Source organism: Podarcis raffonei, chromosome 11 (genome assembly GCF_027172205.1).
Source record: "Podarcis raffonei isolate rPodRaf1 chromosome 11, rPodRaf1.pri, whole genome shotgun sequence".
NCBI classification, from domain to species: Eukaryota; Metazoa; Chordata; class Lepidosauria; order Squamata; family Lacertidae; genus Podarcis; species Podarcis raffonei.
This window is the reverse complement of record NC_070612.1, coordinates 65,865,433-65,884,538: the sequence shown is the minus strand read 5'-3', so window position 1 is coordinate 65,884,538 and position 19,106 is coordinate 65,865,433. Positions and strand designations below refer to the sequence as shown.

Here is a 19,106-nt window from a genome sequence, read left to right as displayed (position 1 = left end):
TGGAGGGATACAATCTATTTCAGAGAAACAGACCAGACAAGAAAGGAGGAGGAGTGGCATTCTCCAGGATGAAGAGGAACCATTGATGAGCACCCTTTGGGTTCGGTCAGTCAGCCAGTTACAAATCCACTGAGTGGTAGCATAGTCAAGATCGCATTTTACCAGCTTCTTTACAAGAATATCATGGGGCACCTTGTCAAATGCCTTGCTGAAATCAAAGTAGGCTACATCCACTGCGTTCCCTTCATCTACCAGGCTTGTAATTCTGTCAAAAAACGAGATCAGGTTAGTCTGACATGACTTATTTTTCAGAAATCCATGCTGACTATTGGTGATCACAGCATTCCTTTCTAGGTGCTCACAGACTGTTTGCTTAATGATCTGCTCCAGAATCTTCCCTGGTATTGATGTCAGACTGACTGGGTGGTAATTATTTGGGTCCTCTCTTTTCCCCTTTTTGAAAATAGGGACAACATTTGCCCTCCTCCAGTCTGCCGGGACTTCGCCTGTTCTCCAGGAATTCTCAAAGATGACTGCCAGTGGTTCTGAGATCACATCTGCCAGTTCTTTTAATACTCTTGGATGCAGTTCATCTGGCCCTGGAGACTTGAATACATCTAGACTAGCCAAGTATTCTTGTACTATCTCCTTAGTTATTCTGGGCTGTGTTTCCTCTGCTGAATCATTTGCTCCAAATTCTTCAGGTCGGGCATTGTTTTCTTTATCGGAGAAGACTGAGGCAAAGAAGGCATTGAGGAGTTCAGCCCTTTCTGTGTCCCCTGTTTGCATTTCACCATCTTCTCCTCTGAGTGACCCCACTGTTTCTTTGTTCTTCCTTTTGCTATGAACATACCCATAAAAGCCTTTTTTGTTGCTTTTAACCTCTCTAGCAAGCCTGAGTTCATTCTGTGCTTTAGCTTTTCTGACTTTGTGTCTACACGTGCTGGCTATTTGTTTGAATTCCTCTTTGGTGGTTTCCCCCCATTTCCATTTTTTGTACACATCCTTTTTTAATCTTAACTCAGTTAAAAGTTCTTTAGATAGCCACCCTGGCTTCTTTAGGCACCTTCCATGTTTCCGTCTCATTAGTATTGCCTGAAGTTGTGCTTTTACTATCTCCCTCTTAACAAACTCCCAGCCGTCATGAACTCCCTTTCCTTTTAGTATTACTGTCCATGGGATCTCACCCAGCACTTCCCTAAGTTTTATGAAGTCGGCTTTCTTAAAGTCAAGAAATTGAGTCCTAGTATGCTTGGCTGCTCCTTTCCGCTGTATAGTAAACTTCAGAAGAGCATGATCACTCGCGCCTCATGATCCTTCCACTTCTACCCCACTAACCAGGTCATCAACATTGGTTAGGACCAGATCTAAAATGGCTGTTCCTCTTGTTGCTTCTCCCACTTTCTGGACAATGAAGTTGTCTGCAAGGCCAGTGAGGAATCTGTTTGACCTTATGCTCTTGGCTGAGTTTGACATCCAACAAATATCCGGGTAATTGAAGTCCCCCATTACTACTATCTCCCTTCCTTTTGCATGCTTGGCCATCTGTTCCAGGAAGGCATCATCTATGTCCTCCGTTTGGCTTGGGGATCTATAGTAAACTCCCACAATGAGGTCACTGTTATTCTTCTCTCCCTTAATTTTGACCCAAATGCTCTTACTTTGGCTTTGAGGTTCTAAATCTTGGATCTCTTCACAGGTATACACATCCCTTTATCAACGACTTGGATGATGGACTCAAGGGCATCCTGATCAAATTTGCAGATGACACCAAACTGGGAGGGGTGGCTAACACCCCAGAGGACAGGATCACACTTCAAAACGACCTTGACAGATTAGAGAACTGGGCCAAAACAAACAAGATGAATTTTAACAGGTAGAAATGTAAAGTATTGCACTTGGGCAAAAAAAAGGAGAGGCACAAATACAAGATGGGTGACACCTGGCTTGAGAGCAGTACATGTGAAAAGGATCTAGGAGTCTTGGTTGACCACAAACTTGACATGAGCCAACAGTGTGATGCGGCAGCTAAAAAAGCCAATGCAATTCTGGGCTGCATCAATAGGAGTATAGCATCTAGATCAAGGGAAGTAATAGTGCCACTGTATTCTGCTCTGGTCAGACCTCACCTGGAGTCCTTCAAGAAGGACACTGACAAACTGGAACGTGTCCAGAGGAGGGCAACCAAAATGGTCAAAGGCCTGGAAACGATGCCTTATGAGGAACGGCTAAGGGAGCTGGGCATGTTTAGCCTGGAGAAGAGGAGGTTAAGGGGTATGATAGCCATGTTCAAATATATAAAAGGATGTCACATAGAGGAGGGAGAAAGGTTGTTTTCTGCTGCTCCAGAGAAGCGGACACGGAGCAATGGATCCAAACTACAAGAAAGAAGATTCCACCTAAACATTAGGAAGAACTTCCTGACAGTAAGAGCTGTTCGACAGTGGAATTTGCTGCCAAGGAGTGTGGTGGAGTCTCCTTCTTTGGAGGTCTTTAGGCAGAGGCTTGACAACCATATGTCAGGAGTGCTCTGATGGTGTTTCCTGCTTGGCAGGGGGTTGGACTCGATGGCCCTTGTGGTCTCTTCCAACTCTATGATTCTATGATTCTATGATTCTATGGTGAGAGAGTATGAGAGAAGGGATGTACCTGTTTAACTCTTCCTTTAAACCTAGCCAAAGCAAATCTATATATGGCTATGATTACATATTTTTGTCAAATGTGTATAATCAATTCCAGGTTTAGACTTCAGTTTTATGGTTGTAAAATGTAAGAATGCTCAGTACAGAATTCCAAGCTCAATGGTAGTAAAGGAAGAAATGCCTGCCATACCTTACTGGGATCTAGCTTGCTCTTGTCTACTGGAGTAGAATCTTTAATCACTACAATGCGATCCTCCCCAAAACACTGACCATAAAAGCCCTGAAAAGGAAAACAAGATTATGGCTGAGGAGCTTTTTTGTTTACAGTCCTTTTTAATGTACTTAGTTGGGTCTACAAGTTGTAAAAAAGATGAGATTATTAACTGAAGATAGCTTTACAACTAAACACTAGTTTTCACAAAGAAAAAGGTCACATAGAAATGTTGCAGGTTTCAGTCCTGTCATGTGGAAAAGAGTGAAACCTGAAAGTGAAACCAACTGTGTTCCTGCAACACACTAAGACAAATTGGCTTAGTGAGACAGCGAATGTGAGAAGAGCTCCTTGCCTCTTTTCTCTTGCTCAATCCTTTTAGCTGCTGTGCAACCACTTGTTACAGCTAGTGGTTAGTGAGGAGAAAGCATAGCTGCAACTCCTGGTTCTCATGACACACTAAGCCAAACTCTGGCTTTGCTTAGCATGGTGCAGAAGCAAAATAAATAAATAACAAAGAGGAGTAAAGCAGCTGTATGGGGGGGCTGCATGTTTGTGAAATCCTGCTACGTGAAGGTTTGGCTTCATGTGTCATGTGAACTAGGCCATAATCTTGCTACAGACATTCTTCAAAACACATATCAGTCTATGGTCAGAACTGCAGGCTGCCCTTAACAATTTGGTTTATATTTGATGCCTCCCCTGATGGCTGGAATTCCCACCCCCAAGCATTCTAGCCCCATAGAGGGGATTTTAATTCTAATCACAGTAGGAATAGATAAACCTCCCCACCCCCTAAGCTCTTTCTCCCTCCGCAACTGCTACTTGCCATGCATTGGTCATACATAAAGTATGACCCTGAGTCCTCCATCAGTAAATTAGAAATGGCAACGCCACCTGGTTGTACAAATTACTGTGATTGTGTATATGAACTACTTTGAATGTTCAAAAAGTGGAATAGAAATGCTAAATATTATCATCATCCAAGCTAAAAATACCAGAGTTGCCACACTGGCTGTACTACTTGGCCATTTAGATTAAATCTACTCCAAAGGTACCAAGCTCAACACCATAGGCAAAAGATTAAGCAATTTCAACAATGGATTTGCTCTAAAGAGTTCACAGTGGCAAGCTCCCTTTGTGCACTGACAACCTAATCTAGGTTTATGGGGAAGAAAAGTATGTCAGTACGTTGCTTAAACATGTTGAGGAAAGTTGAAGATGGAGCCAGAGTTCCTCAGAAGATCAGGACATGGAAGAGGAAAAGGCAGTTGCACCTCCAATTGATTGGGACAAAGATTCAAAGGTGAATTTGCAAAAGCCCTGCTAGTTAGAGCAAGTAGGAGCAGTTAACTGCACACTAGGAACTGCAATAGAGGCTTTTTACCCCCACAAGAGAACAATCATTATCACACACTGCATGAACATAGAAGGCACAACACAAAGTTGTGGCTGAATTTATGAATTCCACCCCCATGATCCAAATCCTGAAACTCCCAACAGAATCTGAAAGGGTTTTATGTTTCCATGGGGATTTTTTTGAAATAATCTGTTCCTCTACATCCATCCATGAGGCACAGAAGTATGGCTACTACAGGGGATGAATATGTGATGAAAACATGTGCTTTTCCCTTTCAGCCTCACTCATTTGGGGAATAATGGATGCAGAAGTGCCTTCCTGTCAAAAGCTTCCCACTCATCTCCACCATCAACACATCTTATTCACCTCATCCTGACCACTGCTGGTCAGGATGACAATAAGTGCAGGATATTGTAGAGGTATATTTGTCACACTGCTGTGACACCAGATAGCACTGGAAATTATAGTGCTGGATTACTTCCCATTTGGAAAGGCTCTTTTTTTTTTGTTGCAAACTGCCAGGCTCTGAAGGTTAACTAGAGAAGTGAATTGTGGAGTGTTTATCTGCATTATCTCTTCATTCCCTGTCATTTTAGGTATAGATGTTATTCCTCTTTGAATGCTATCCTTTTGCCATGATGTCCTAGCGTTTACAGAAGTATAACCACTTACCTCCAGTCTATGAGAAATCTCAGGAAGTTTGGTAATGGCAGGCTCTTTGTAAACAAATTCCTGTTCATCTAAATCTCCAAATATGGCTCCATAGAAGCCAACACGGAAGTAAGTGCCAAACATTCTCTTCTGACCCTGTTTGATGAATATGAAGTCACAAAATTTCAATTTCTTTTCATAGCTTTCTATTTTTGTGCAGTGATGAAATTAATTTTTATGGTAATTTATACATTTGTGTTTGTTATTCTACAAAGCAGCTGTATCTTAGTAGAACTAAGCATAATTAAAAGAAACCAAGAGAAAGAGATATGGTCTGTAAATTAAAGATTTAAGCAAACTTGAAAAAGCTTTTCTACATCTCAAGAGCAACAACCACTATATGTTTAAGTAGACAAATAGAAGAAGAGAAGATGAAGGAAGACATCAGCAGAACAAATAAAACTTGGGCAGAACCCACTGGCTTGCCCTCCTATACAAGCCCCATAGCACTCCTCCTGTTTGATTTAAATTGAGCTTGCAGGTAAGCACCTCCCAGTGTGCTTTGCCCATTCTCCTAAAATAAAAACATTGTCAGACATAAGGGTTGCCCTGTTTCTCTTCTTAACTATTAATGTCCATTTGCACTCAGATACTGCCTATAATTTAAAATCTTGCATCAGTATAGTATTGAATTGCTAGCTATCTTTGAAGGAGCTCCACAAGCACAGAAGACACTCTTTGTTGCTGTCAAAAAGGCTTATTTGCATACATGGACTGATTTAGTGAAGCTATGTGAATGTTGATGCACTCCCATCACTCTTTTGCATTCTCTGATGCATGTGCAAAGCCACTTCCTTTCTGGAAGATCCTGATCTTGTGTAATTTAGGATTGTGCCAGTTGACTATATATGGGTGAAACAGATTACCACTTACTACATGAGTGTCATGAAGCATGTCCTGCTTCATAGCTTCAATCATGGGGAGAGCTGGTTATTTGTTCACAGTAGCCTTACAGTTGAGTTTAAGTCACCATATGGAATATCTCTACGCAGGGACTGAGAAATAGGCATCATAACAAATGGTGGTTTGAAGAGTCATAAAAGCACTAGGCTATGATTCTGTCCTCCTTCATGGATCACTGCCTTGCTGTGGCGAAGGGGCTTGAATAACTCAGAGAAGCTATGAACTATGCCGAGCAGGGCACCCAAGATGAACAGGTCATAGTGGAGACCAAACGTGATCCACCTGGAGGAGGAACCGGCAAGCCACTCCAGTATCCCTGCCAAGAAAACTCCATGGACAAAGACAACAGGCATATAAAAGTTATGACGCTGGAAGATGAGCCCCTCAGGTCAGAAGGTGTCGAACATGCTACTGGGGAAGAGCGGAGGACAAGTACAAGTAGATCCAGAGCTGATGAAGCGGCTGGGCCAAAGCCGAAAGGACGCTCAGTTGCGGATATGCACGGAAGCGAAAGGAAAGTCCAATGCTGTAAAGAAAAATATTGCATAGGAACCTGGAATGTAAGAACCGCAAATCTGGGTAAGTTGGATGTGGTCAAAAATGAGATGGCAAGAATAAATATTGACATCCTGGGAATCAATGAACTAAAATGGACGGGAATGGGCGAATTCAGTTCGGATGACTATCATATCTACTACTGTGGGCAAGAAACCCGTAAAAGAAATGGAGTGGCCCTCATAGTCAACAAAAGAGTGGCGAAAGCTGTACTGGGATGCAATCTCAAAAATGATAGAATGATCTCGATACGAATCCAAGGCAGACCTTTTAACATCACAGTAAAATTGACCAATTCTATGAAGACTTACAAGACCTTATAGAAGTGACACCAAAGAAGGATGTTCTTCTCATTATAGGGGATTGGAATGCTAAAGTAGGGAATCAAGAGATAAAAGGAACAACTGGCAAGTTTGGCCTTGGAGATCAAAACGAAGCAGGGCAAAGGCTAATAGAGTTCTGTCAAGAGAACAAGCTGGTCATCACAAACACGCCACTGGGCCGGTAAGATACAATCTAAACCAAATCCCTTATGAATACACAGTGGAAGTGAGGAACAGGTCTAAGGATTTAGATTTGCTGGACAGAGTGCCTGAAGAACTATGGGTGGAGGTTCGCAACATTATACAGGAGGCAGCAACTAAAACCATCCCAATGAAAAAGAAATGCAAGAAAGCAAAGTGGCTGTCCAATGAGGCCTTACAAATAGCGGGGGAAAGAAGGCAAGCAAAATGCGAGGGAGATAGTGAAAGATACAGGAAATTGAATGCAGATTTTCAAAGAATAGCAAGGAGAGACAAGAAGGCCTTCTTAAATGAGCAATGCAAAGAAACAGAGGAAAACAACAGAATGGGAAGGACCAGAGATCTGTTCAAGAAAATCGGAAATATGAAAGGAACATTTCGTACAAAGATTACCATAATAAAGGACAAAAGTGGTAAGGACCTAACAGAAGCAGAAGACATCAAGAAGAGGTGGCAAGAATACGCAGAGGAATTATACCAGAAAGATATGGTTGTTTCGTACACCCCAGGTAGTGTGATTGCTGACCTTGAGCCAGACATCCTGGAGAGTGAAGTCAAATGGGCCTTAGAAAGCACTGCAAATAACAAGGCCAGTGGAAGTGATGGTATTCCAGCTGAACTATTTAAAATTTTAAAAGATGATGCTGTTAAGGTGCTACACTCAATATGCCAGCAAGTTTGGAAAACTCAGCAGTGGCCAGAGGATTGGAGAAGATCAGTCTACATCCCAAACCCAAAGAAGGGCAGTGCCAAAGAATGCTCCAACTACCGCACAATTGCACTCATTTCACACGCTAGCAAGGTTATGCTTAAAATTCTACAAGGAAGGCTCAAGCAGTATGTGGACCGAGAACTCCCAGAAGTGCAAGCTGGATTTAGAAGAGGCAGAGGAACCAGAGACCAAATTGCAAACATGCGCTGGATTATGGAGAAAGCTAGAGAGTTCCAGAAAGACATCTACTTCTGCTTCATTGACTATGCAAAAGCCTTTGACTGTGTCGACCACAGCAAACTATGGCAAGTTCTTAAAGAAATGGGAGTGCCTGATCACCTCATCTGTCTCCCGAGAAATCTCTATGTGGGACAAGAAGCTACAGTTAGAACTGGATATGGAACAACTGATTGGTTCAAAATTGGGAAAGGTGTACGACAAGGCTGTATATTGTCTCCCTGCTTATTTAACTTATATGCAGAATTCATCATGCGAAAGGCTGGGCTGGATGAATCCGAAGCCGGAATTAAGATTGCGGAAGAAATATCAACAACCTCAGATATGCAGATGACACAACCTGGATGGCAGAAAGTGAGGAGGAATTAAAGAACCTTTTATTGAGGGTGAAAGAGGAGAGCGCAAAATATAGTCTGAAGCTCAACATCAAAAAAACGAAGATCATGGCCACTGGTCCCATCACCTCCTGGCAAATAGAAGGGGAAGAAATGGAGGCAGTAAGAGATTTTACTTTCTTGGGCTCCATGATCACTGCAGATGGTGACAGCAGTCACGAAATTAAAAGGCGCCTGCTTCTTGAGAGAAAAGCAATGACAAACCTAGACAGCATCTTAAAAAGTAGAGACATCACCTTGCCAACAAAGGTCTGTATAGTTAAAGCTATGGTTTTCCCAGTAGTGATGTATGGAAGTGAGAGCTGGACCATAAAGAAGGCTGATCGCCGAAGAATTGATGCTTTTGAATTATGGTGCTGGAGGAGACTCTTGAGAGTCCCATGGACTGCAAGAAGATCAAACGTATCCATTCTTAAGGAAATCAGCCCTGAGTGCTCACTGGAAGGACAGATCGTGAAGCTGAGGCTCCAAAACTTTGGCCACCTCATGAGAAGAGAAGACTCCCTGGAAAAGACCCTGATGTTGGGAAAGATGGAGGGCACAAGGAGAAGGGGACGACAGAGGATGAGATGGTTGGATGGTGTTCTTGAAGCTACCAGCATGAGTTTGATCAAACTGCGGGAGGCAGTGGAGGACAGAAGTGCCTGGCGTGCTCTGGTCCATGGGGTCACGAAGAGTCGGACAAGACTAAATGACTAAACAACAACAACAATGATTCTGTCTCAAATTTTGTGGGAAGGACTGCAGCTCTGTGGTAGAGTGCACACTTTATTTGCAAATGGTGCAGGTTCAATCCTTGGGGTTTCGATATAGGGTAAGACTCCTGCCTGAAACCTTGGAAAGCCACTATCAATGATACTGAGCTAGATGGATCAATGGTCTGACATGAGATAAGGCAGCTTATGCTGTGTTCAATTTCATTGCACATAAATCCCATTACAACCAAGGGGACTTCAATATGCATAACTGACTGAAGAATAGGAAAGCATATATTCTAAGGGGAGTTAATGTTAAACATGACTTGCTCAGTGAAAAGGCAAAACGTTACTCATCCAATATAACATATTGCTGTTGCTAATTTAATTTCTGGCTTTATTTCTCTTACAACACACAGTTACAAGAGATTGATTCAGTTGATCAATCAATCAATCAATCAATCAGTCAATGTTTATTATGGCAGACAGCATATTAAACCAGAATTTCTGCATAATTCTCTACATAAGCAATAAAAACGATCAATATGGGATTTAACAATCAATATACTAATTGAATGTACTTGAAATATGTGTCCAGACAAATACAACATCATAAAAGTTTAAAAGAATAAGAGATTTAACTGAGAACCATATAACAATTTATGCAGCTGTGTAATCGTTTGCTTTCTGTGACTTATGACTATTGCACAAAATCTAGCTACATTTCTAGTACCATACAAATTCCAGTCAGACAAGAGGTAATTTAAATAGTATTTCTCTGCCTTTCTAAATTTGGGGATGGTCAAATTTGTCAAATATTTGGTAGGTACTGGAGCCAATCTGTTTGTCCTGAGTGTGGGACAATCAGCTTGGGCTAAGTGGTTTTGAAGTTCAATATCCTTGGGTTAGGATATTGTTGATGGAAAAACCAAAAATGAATAATTTAGTATTTAACTGGGGTAAAAACAATCGGTCCATGTGTCCTTTTAGTCAGCAAGGAAGAGAGTCCTCTGTGCTTGTGGAGCTCCTTCAAAGATAGCTAGCAATTCTATACTATACTATGCTGATGCAAGACTTTAAAATATAGGCAGTATCTGAGTTACACCATGAAGTGCAAATTGACATTAATAGTAGTTAAGAAGAGAAACAAGGCAGTTTTGTACTACAGATTGTCTTATATTCATGATCAACAAATGCTGCAGCTAACATACCTTATTTATGATGCTCTCAAAGGCTTTCTGAAGTTTACTGTGAGTGGAAGAAAGTTTCCTGAAATCTCGATGTGCTTCTAAGATAGGGGTGACAATCTTGTAGACCTCATTCACAGTTTCACACAGTCCTCCCTTGCGTGAAGATATAAAATTAAAACCGGTGTCAAGTCTCTGATGACATAGAGAGATTTTCAACAACAAGCTGACAGGGATTGCTTAACCCTTTTCACACCTACTATTTTTCTACTGTTGTTGCACCTTCTGGAACATGGGAGTTCCAGATTCATGTTTATCCTTGCAAACAAAGAAGCAGGCTGTCAGTTGCTGCCACACATGCACTCTGTTATAGTTTTGTCAGCCAGCTCAAACAATAGAGGAAGGCAAGGTAAAAGTGGCTAAATAAATGAATAAAAGTCCTCTCAAATCCTGACACAAGCATGGCCCTAGAGCATAGCTTTCCAAACTTTTCATGCTGGTGACACATTTTTTAGACATGCAACATTTTGTGACAAGGTAATTACTAGAAAACCAGAGGTTAAACTAATCCCTTTCCAGCTTTTTTCTGGGGGACACACAGATCCCTAAACATTTTATGAATCTTTGTACTTTTGTCCATTTACTGTATTTACTTTCCCTGATTTGAACTATAAAATGGTGATTTTCTTGAGTCAAAATGAGAGTACCCCTAAACATTTTTTTTAAAAGCACTAGTGGGGAGTGTGTGAGGAGAACCAGAGCTTACAGGGTTAACAGCTCATGGGGTGACGTCCTGTCCCTCAGGGTGCGTTCACATACGGGTTTCTGCTTCTTTTACTTTCTGTTTTGCTACAAGGGGAGAGATAACATGTCTTCTCGCTTTCCTGGACTGCTGATTTATTATGCCGCTGTAAATAAAGCTTCTTAGATTAGAAAGAAGCTGCGTACGGAGTGTTATTCTGTATGCCTGAGATTCCTCCATACAGGTTACACCGCTGATCGCTATACTCTGGTAGAAGCCGGGAGAAGCACTGAGACGCAGTGGAAGCATGCCGGATGTTCAATTTCACAGAGTGTTTATATGACACACCTACACACAGCAGCCAACACACTAACATGTTCCACAGTTTGGAAAGCTCTGCCTTAGAATATAATACTACTCACAGTGTTAAAAAGCTCTGCAGCTTGTTCCAGCAGTCCCACCAAACCATTCTCTGAGAAATACCTTCCAGAGCACACTCCATCTTCATCTGGAGACAGAACATCATCAGAAACAGCAGACTCCTCAAGCACATTGGAGGAAATATTCTAAAAGACAGAACAATTGTTTGGTTCCAAGCTATTCAACCCTTTGCTTCTGCTATTGAAGCCTAGCTGAGCGGAGTGGTCAGTACAGTTTCTGGCCATGCCCTCATTTCATGGTGGATGTTCTCTGCAGTCCCTCTGGGGGCTGTGAAGTAGTTCAGGCAGTGGGGAGGGAGAAAATGAGGCATGAACCCTCCTGAAACTTTCCGGAGGTGCTAAGGCACCCATTGAGTCGTGTAATCCCATGTCTCCTACTTCAGGAGACAAAATGGGAGCGACCTGGGAGCGAGCCTCTGCCAAGGAACGAGCTTCCTTAATTTGACTAAGGTTCCTCCGTAATTTGACTAATTGGCTAACTCATGAGGCGCTCTTGATGCAAGATATGCAAGCAGTCTGTGCTGAAAGAATCAGGACTTTTGAAGGTATTTGAATGGTATTTGAGAGCTTTGAAAATCCCTGCAACAGCCAAGACCAGAGAAAGAAGAGGGCAGGATGCTTTATGTTTTCTTATGATTATTGGATGCAGTTTTCTTTCCCTCTGCCCTCCACTGCACAATGGAATGAGACATGTGTAGTCATTTGTTTCTTGGAAGAAGAAGAAGGGGAGGTAGACCTTTGATTTATGTCTTACAAGGAATTTAATATGGTTTTACTACGTTTATCCCCCCCACCTCAACTAAGGAGTGAATGGATGAAATTTATGACTACTTTCCGATGGGGCGGACTGCTGAGGAGAGACTGAATTTGAGAGAGAATGGATGTGTTTTGTACTGGAGGAAAAGGCATAGTAGTGTGGTATCCAATGGCTGAAAGAAAAGTTCTGGAAGATTCGCCCTCCAAAATGTTTGACTGTGGTCTGATCACTGATCACTCCTTCAGGGTCAAATTCCACCTTGATGATAAGACAGTTGTCTTATCATTGAGATGGAATTTGACCTTGAAGGAGTACACAGATAAAACAGACACTGCAATATAACACTCAAGTAGGTAAAGATTTATGAATAGAACAAAGAGCGAGAGGACTTAGGTTAGAATAAGACACCAAAGTCTAGAAACAAAGATTAACGGAAACACATATGTTGTTATGGATTATATATACTTAGGTTTAATTGAGCTATTTGTTGTTTGCAGGGCTGTAAAGGGGCAGCTGAATTAATAATATTGGCAAGTGTGAAGTAATGTCAACTAGAGAGTAAGTGAGAACTGATGGAGCAGTGGGGGTACATCTTGGACATATCCTATATCGAGAGCAGGAAACCATTTTTCAAGAAACTGTATTAAATTGAATTAATTTGGTCTGATTTGTAATTCAGAAAATAAATAAAAATAATTGGCAAAAAAGAGTGGTCAGTACCTGTGTGGCCCATCTACCACAATCAGGACATTACATTTATCAACCTGGTACCTTATAGATATTTTGGACTGCAATTCCCACCATCCACAGCTAACAAGGGCAATGGTCAGGGATGATGGGAGTTGTCATTCAACAAAAACAAGTGGAGGGCACCAGGGGAACGCTCACTTACACAAATAACAATTGTCTGTTTTTACCTGAAAGCTGACACTGCCAACTGGCAGGTAACTATGATCTTCCAGCATGCTCAGGTATTCAGCAACAAGAGCAGCAGCATGAACTAGACACATGGCAGCCTCTGTGTAACATTTTTTCTTAGCATGCTTCTCTGCCATGTTTTGGAGCCAGGTCAACCTTAAGTCAGGTGATGTCTGATATCCTTTGGCAATTCTAATAACAGAGCATAAAAGATGTATCTTTCATTTGTCTTGGGGTTAAATTAAAAGCACTTCATTTTCTTTTGTGGAGATGCCACATCATTTGCTAGGTATTAATTCTTACAGAGAATTGTGGATTTGAAGATAGCAGAAGCCTAACTAAATATTCTCTACAGCAAGGTTTACCAAACTTGGTTCTCCAGCTGTTTTTGGTCCACAACTCCCTCCATCCCTAGCTAGCAGGACCAGTAGTCAGGGATGATGGCAATTGTAGTCTAAAAACAGCTGGAGACCCAAGTTTAGGATGTTGTTGTTGTATAGTCGTTTAGTCGTGTCCAACTCTTCGTGACCCCATGGACCAAAGGACACCAGGCACTCCTGTCTTCAAGTTTGGGATCCTCTACTCTATAGCATTGGAAATACTTCATTTGTTCCACCAAACCTGGCATTACTTTTACTAATAAATGACTCTGACACTACAGAATTCCTTTCCAAGCACCTCCTTTCTAATACTTTCCATAATATTCTCTTTGTTCTCTTTAGATAGATTAGGAAAGAAAAATTATAAAAAATATTTTCAGACCTGCTAATATTGAGTTATTGTCAATGTGTAACATCCCAGGCAAAAACTGACTGAGTAGAAACGCTGCTAGAGAACCTATGCGGTGGATACAGAATGATCCAAGCTACACTGTGTATGCACATGCACATCTCTCTGGTCCTACCATCCCATTTTCAGAACAAGAGGAGAACAAGCAGATCACCAAGTGGGGTGTAACTGCACAGTTGCCGTTCACAGAAAAGTGGTCCCACATCTGTAGGGTAACATTTAAAGGAATCTTGATATTATTCACAGTATTCACAGTAAAGGGACTACGAGAAGGCACACACCAACACAAAGCTTGGCCCCATCATGTTGACTTTCTCACTAACAAAATATCTGGGTCAAAATGTTTATCTACACTAAACCTGGTTAAATAGGCATTAACCCAGGATTTCATTCCCCATGGAATCTGATAACCACCATTTTCTAAATGGGCATAGAGATATTGTATAGAGAATTCCCAGGACTGTTTGTCAGAAGCCAAGGTACTGATAACTGATATAAATCTGTCATTGATGTATGCCCTTAATTGCACAGCAGATATTTTGTTTTTGACAAATTTAAATCTGAAAGGTTCTGCATCATTCATCGGAAATTGCTCAAGAGAAATATTAGTGAGCTCAACCTGTACATAAGATCCATGAGCATCTCTGGATCTTCCTGAAACTCTCGCATTTTCACTGTGTCTGACAATATGCTGTTCAGATTATACAACAGCTCTTCCACCTAAGCAAACAAACAAGTCCAACATTAAAATGAACAAATTACTGATGTGCAAATAAATATAATATTTTTTTTCATAATGAATATTTGAAAAGTCATATTTATGATGGAATTTTATTTTGAATATTTGTTTATTGCAGGGGTAGTCAACCTTTTATACCTACCACCCACTAATGCATCTTTCTTGATGGTAAAATTTCCTTACCGCCCACCAGTGCTCTCTGGAAGCAAGGTTCAGCTTGTGCCATAGAACCCCCTACTGCCCACCTAGAATCCTGAAATGCCCACTATTGGGTGGTAGGGACCAGGTTGACAACCCCTGGTTTATTGCATTATCATACCTTTCCCCCAATTTTATCCTCACAACAACACTATGAGGCAGTTGAAATAAATAAATAAATAAATAAATAAATAAATAAATAAATAAATTCCTTTCAGTAGCACTTTAGAGCCCAACTAAGTTAGTTATTGGTATGAGCTATCGTGTGCATGCACACTTCTTCAGATACCTATGAGGCAGGTTAGGCTGAGAGATTGTGGCTCAAGGTCACCCAATGACTTTCATAGCTGAGCAGGGATTTTAACCCTGTTCTCCCAGGTCTTTGTCCAACACTCTAACCATGGCAGTACATTACACTATACTGGCTCTCTTTGTTGGGTTAATCTACAAAAATGGCATATCGTAATATTTTTTCTGAAGTGTTCAATTTGTGACAATTATGAAATTTGGGGAGTGGGCAACAACTAGATAATGTGGTAGACCTGCAAGTAAACACAATTACCATCCTTAAGGTTTCAGAACTGAATGATTCACTACACCAAGGATGTCAGAAAGCAAAGACTCAGCAAAGTTAATGCCGTTATCCATCAGAGCCTTTTGCCAGCAATTCCACAACTAGATTCTGGTTGGGTAGATCTTTCAATGTTCAGTGCTGGTTCTTTGCTCTCCTCCTCCTTACCATTGTTGCCACCCTGCCTCTGAGACAATCCACAGAGGACGAGACATGCAGAGTTTTCAAGGACTTCTGGTTTGGCTGTGTCCCGAAACAGATCACTCGGAGATGAGCGCCATTGGGGGGGGGGTGCTGGGGTGACGCGAGGGCAAAGCACACCCCAATATGCTCAAGAGGGTGTCTTGAGCCCAAAAGAGAAAGCAGTAGTGGCGCAAAAAGGCACAAAGGGTTGGCAGTGAGCCCACATTGGGAGCATGGGTCTTGGTAGGTTGCCAGAGAATGTTGACCTCTGATAATGGGTCCTGCTTCTTCTCCCTTGGGCTGGGAACAAGACACAAAATGGTTTTCCAGGTGGTTCTGGTAGCTCTGTATGATCAGCTTTCCTTGCGTCTGTCCTCCCTCACATGAATGCCAGCTGATTTTTGTGAGCATACAAATAATTAACTTTTGTCCAGTAACCTACTCAAATTTTGCACTAAAGTAGCAAAATGCCTTACCTGTCCCGGGAAGAGAGTTGGCTGCATGTCTACATCTTCCTCTGCATATGCCAAAATAGTTCGTAAAGACTTTCTGAGATACTCCTCGTTAAAATCTGATGCTTTACCAACCAGAGAAGCCAATGACATTGTCACTTGCATTTTGACTCTTGCAAAGTTCTTTTAAAAAACAGAAGAGGGAGTGTCAGATTGTACAAATGAAATGTATTGTACTGATTTTCCGTTAGCTGGTTTTTGTTTGCATGAAATTTAAACCTCCCTTTGGCTTAGACAGAATTTGTTATAATGGATTAAATAAGCCCCACTAAAATAAATGGGATTTCCTTCCAAATAGTCATGACATTATGAAAGCTACTCTTAGTTCATTTTGTGGAACAAATAAAATTCAGTTTCATAGGCACTGGGAATCTCACTAATTCTTTTTTAAAACTTTTATTTATTTTCATGGTACAGAAGATAAATTTTGTGAAAACAATTGTTACAACATTAAACAACAAATAACTTGTCCTGATGAAATTACAGACTTTTATCATGTCATGTGTTAAAGTTTCATTTGATTACTCTAAGAGTCTGAACAATTTATGTATTCAATAAACGTTTGTTATATGTTATAAAAGGATTGTGGATTGTGTTTGCCCTTTGCTGCTCTCACCTGGCATGCTATTGACCATACTCTGTCATACCAAGAGCCATACTTTTGGCCATACTTTGTTATACCAAGAATCAATGTTCAGCCCAACACCAGTTTTCCAACATCTGGCTATCATACAGGCGGTAGTCAACAGAAAGAGGTCATCTTCAGGATAATCATGAGCAGATGGGATCCTAAGCCCAAGTACTGCTGGTGCAGGGGACATTTCAATTGTTTTGTTGTATATCAAGCTTGTTTCTTTGAAGACAGCATTCCAGAAAGATTTGATGATGTCACAACCCCACCACATATGTAAATATGCACCTTTAGTAAATATGCACATTCCCTCCAACAATTGGGATTGACTTCCTTACATATTCAGGATAGCCTGCAGAAGTTTTAATGAGGCTTCCCTTATTTTTGCAGAAACTCACTTATTTGTTCTGAGCTTCCCAAGGTAAGAGTGAGTTTAATAAACCAGATCAAATAAGAAATGTACAAATCTGTCAGTTTTGATTTTTCTCAGTTTCTCATTCTTAAATTAAGTTTGCCACATTTTCATATCAGTTTCATATCAGTTTGCAGTTTGATTTTCTTCTAATCTAATATACATATTTCCCCAAATATACCCATTTTTGCAAAGCAAATTCCTCTAATATGCAGTTTTGTTCATTACCTTCACAAATGCATGTATCTTTTTCTCCTAACACATGCATATTTGTATGCATTAATTGACTGGATAACTGCATTGAAACATTTGGCAAGTGTGAATTTCAAGGGATAGCTGTGTTTCAACTCTCATATAGTTTCAGAAAGTGCAGATTAGGAAGGTTTCCCTTTAAATGCAAACTGAATTGAATCTTTTCCTCCTTCCATAATCAATAGTAATAACAAGTTAAAATGAGGTTACATCATTAAAATGTTACTTCTTCTCAAACCAAAGGCTACTAGACTATTATTCTCCCTTCCTGTAATGGTTGGGTCTCTCCCACAGAAGTGAGTCAACTCCGGCAGTAATTAACTCAAGTTTATTGCTCAAGACACACAAATCACTCTGGAACTCAGTCACTCAGTGACTGCTTCCAAATTAGCTGTTGCCAAGTCTGAGTTCCGCCCCTTCCTGGTCCCCACTTTCGCTTCCTTACCTGTTCACACCTCTCATTAATTCTTATGCACATCATCGGATGGGCTACTTCCGGTGGCCCTCCCTCTGAGTCCGAGCTTAAACTGTCAGTCTTCCCCCTTGAACTTCCCCCTTCCTTCTTCTTATTCTCGGAGCTCAGGCTTCTACTGCTACTAGACTGCTCCTCCTGCCTACTAACCTCCTCCTCTCCCCCTCTGTCCGCAATGGGATGCAGCTGACACTCTCCTATCTTCTTTCAATTACAGGTTCCAGTTTACTCTTAACGGTTTGCATGCATACTGCTTTTAATGTATCATATAGTTCCATATTATGGGATTCAGAGTTACAAATCCTGTACATGAAGGCCAAAAAACTTGGGCCAGTGCAGCCTTATCATATATGGTATCCCTCAAACTGCATAGAGCTGCACAGTGTAGCATGGCCAGGCCATTTTCGGCTAGAAGGAAATAACTTCTACTAATATAAAGTAATTATATCAGGCAAACAGACAATGAAGTAGAATATACAGTGGTACCTTGGGTTAAGAACTTAATTCATTCCGGAGGTCTGTTCTTAACCTGAAACTGTTCTTAACCTGAAGCACCACTTTAGCTAATGGGGCCTCCTGCTGCTGCTGCACCGCCGCTGCACAATTTCTGTTCTCATCCTGAAGCAAAGTTCTTAACCCGAGGTACTATTTCTGGGTTAGCGGAGTCTGTAACCTGAAGCGTATGTAATGTGAGGTACCACTGTAATGTAATTATTCTGTGGGAAAACAAAATAAATGCAAACACTGAATCTGTGATTTAGGCTGTGAGTATCTAAGGAAGTATCTTACACTTATGCAGCTGAAGCTGTATCTCATAAGGAGGTAAAGAGTAGCACAGGCTTGAATCCGAGTGGTATCCATGCTGCTGCTGCAGTGCTGAAGGAGTCTTTGACACAGGTCAGCACACTGCTCCACTTCCTCTTCAAAGAACAACTCTCCAAACTAAAGGAAGCAGAAGAAAAGACTGTAAGATGGTGTCATCATAAGAGCTTTAAAATGACCAGGTAGTAGAGGATTTTTTAAAAAGTTGCCTCTGTGCCTTCTGAGACAAGGGGTACCTCACCCAGGGGTTCAGAACCTGTGGTCCTCCAGATCTTGATGGACTAGCCCTAGAGACCAGCCCTAGAGACCATGGCCTTTAGTGAGGGAAGATTGGAATTGGACTCCAATGGAAGGTCACCCTGTATGGTGACCTGTGCCAGGAAAGTGACAAGGGCAGTGCAACCGTATTGATTCTCCATCTCTTCTGAAAGAAGTTCAGAGTCACAACAAGCGAGAGGACCCTTTTAGAGGCAGCCCTTCATTTAAAGAATGTTCTCCTCAGAGATGCTTGCCTGACACCATCTTTGATATCATTT

At 41.3% G+C, this 19,106-nt stretch overlaps 1 protein-coding gene across 4 annotated transcripts in view; it reads right to left on the bottom strand.

Annotated features, from left to right (window-relative positions):
- Positions 1-19,106, bottom strand: part of DOCK8 (dedicator of cytokinesis 8) — a 144,824-nt gene that overhangs the window by 10,277 nt on the left and 115,441 nt on the right. For all 4 annotated transcript variants that reach the window (XM_053408025.1, XM_053408024.1, XM_053408026.1 and 1 more), the window contains 8 exons: positions 18,538-18,690; positions 15,946-16,104; positions 14,398-14,498; positions 12,989-13,181; positions 11,297-11,440; positions 10,157-10,288; positions 4,886-5,020; positions 2,833-2,922 (listed from right to left, as the gene is read on the bottom strand). In XM_053408025.1, coding sequence (XP_053264000.1) covers positions 2,833-2,922; positions 4,886-5,020; positions 10,157-10,288; positions 11,297-11,440; positions 12,989-13,181; positions 14,398-14,498; positions 15,946-16,104; positions 18,538-18,690 — 1,107 coding nt within the window. The remainder of the gene's footprint in view (positions 1-2,832; positions 2,923-4,885; positions 5,021-10,156; positions 10,289-11,296; positions 11,441-12,988; positions 13,182-14,397; positions 14,499-15,945; positions 16,105-18,537; positions 18,691-19,106) is intronic.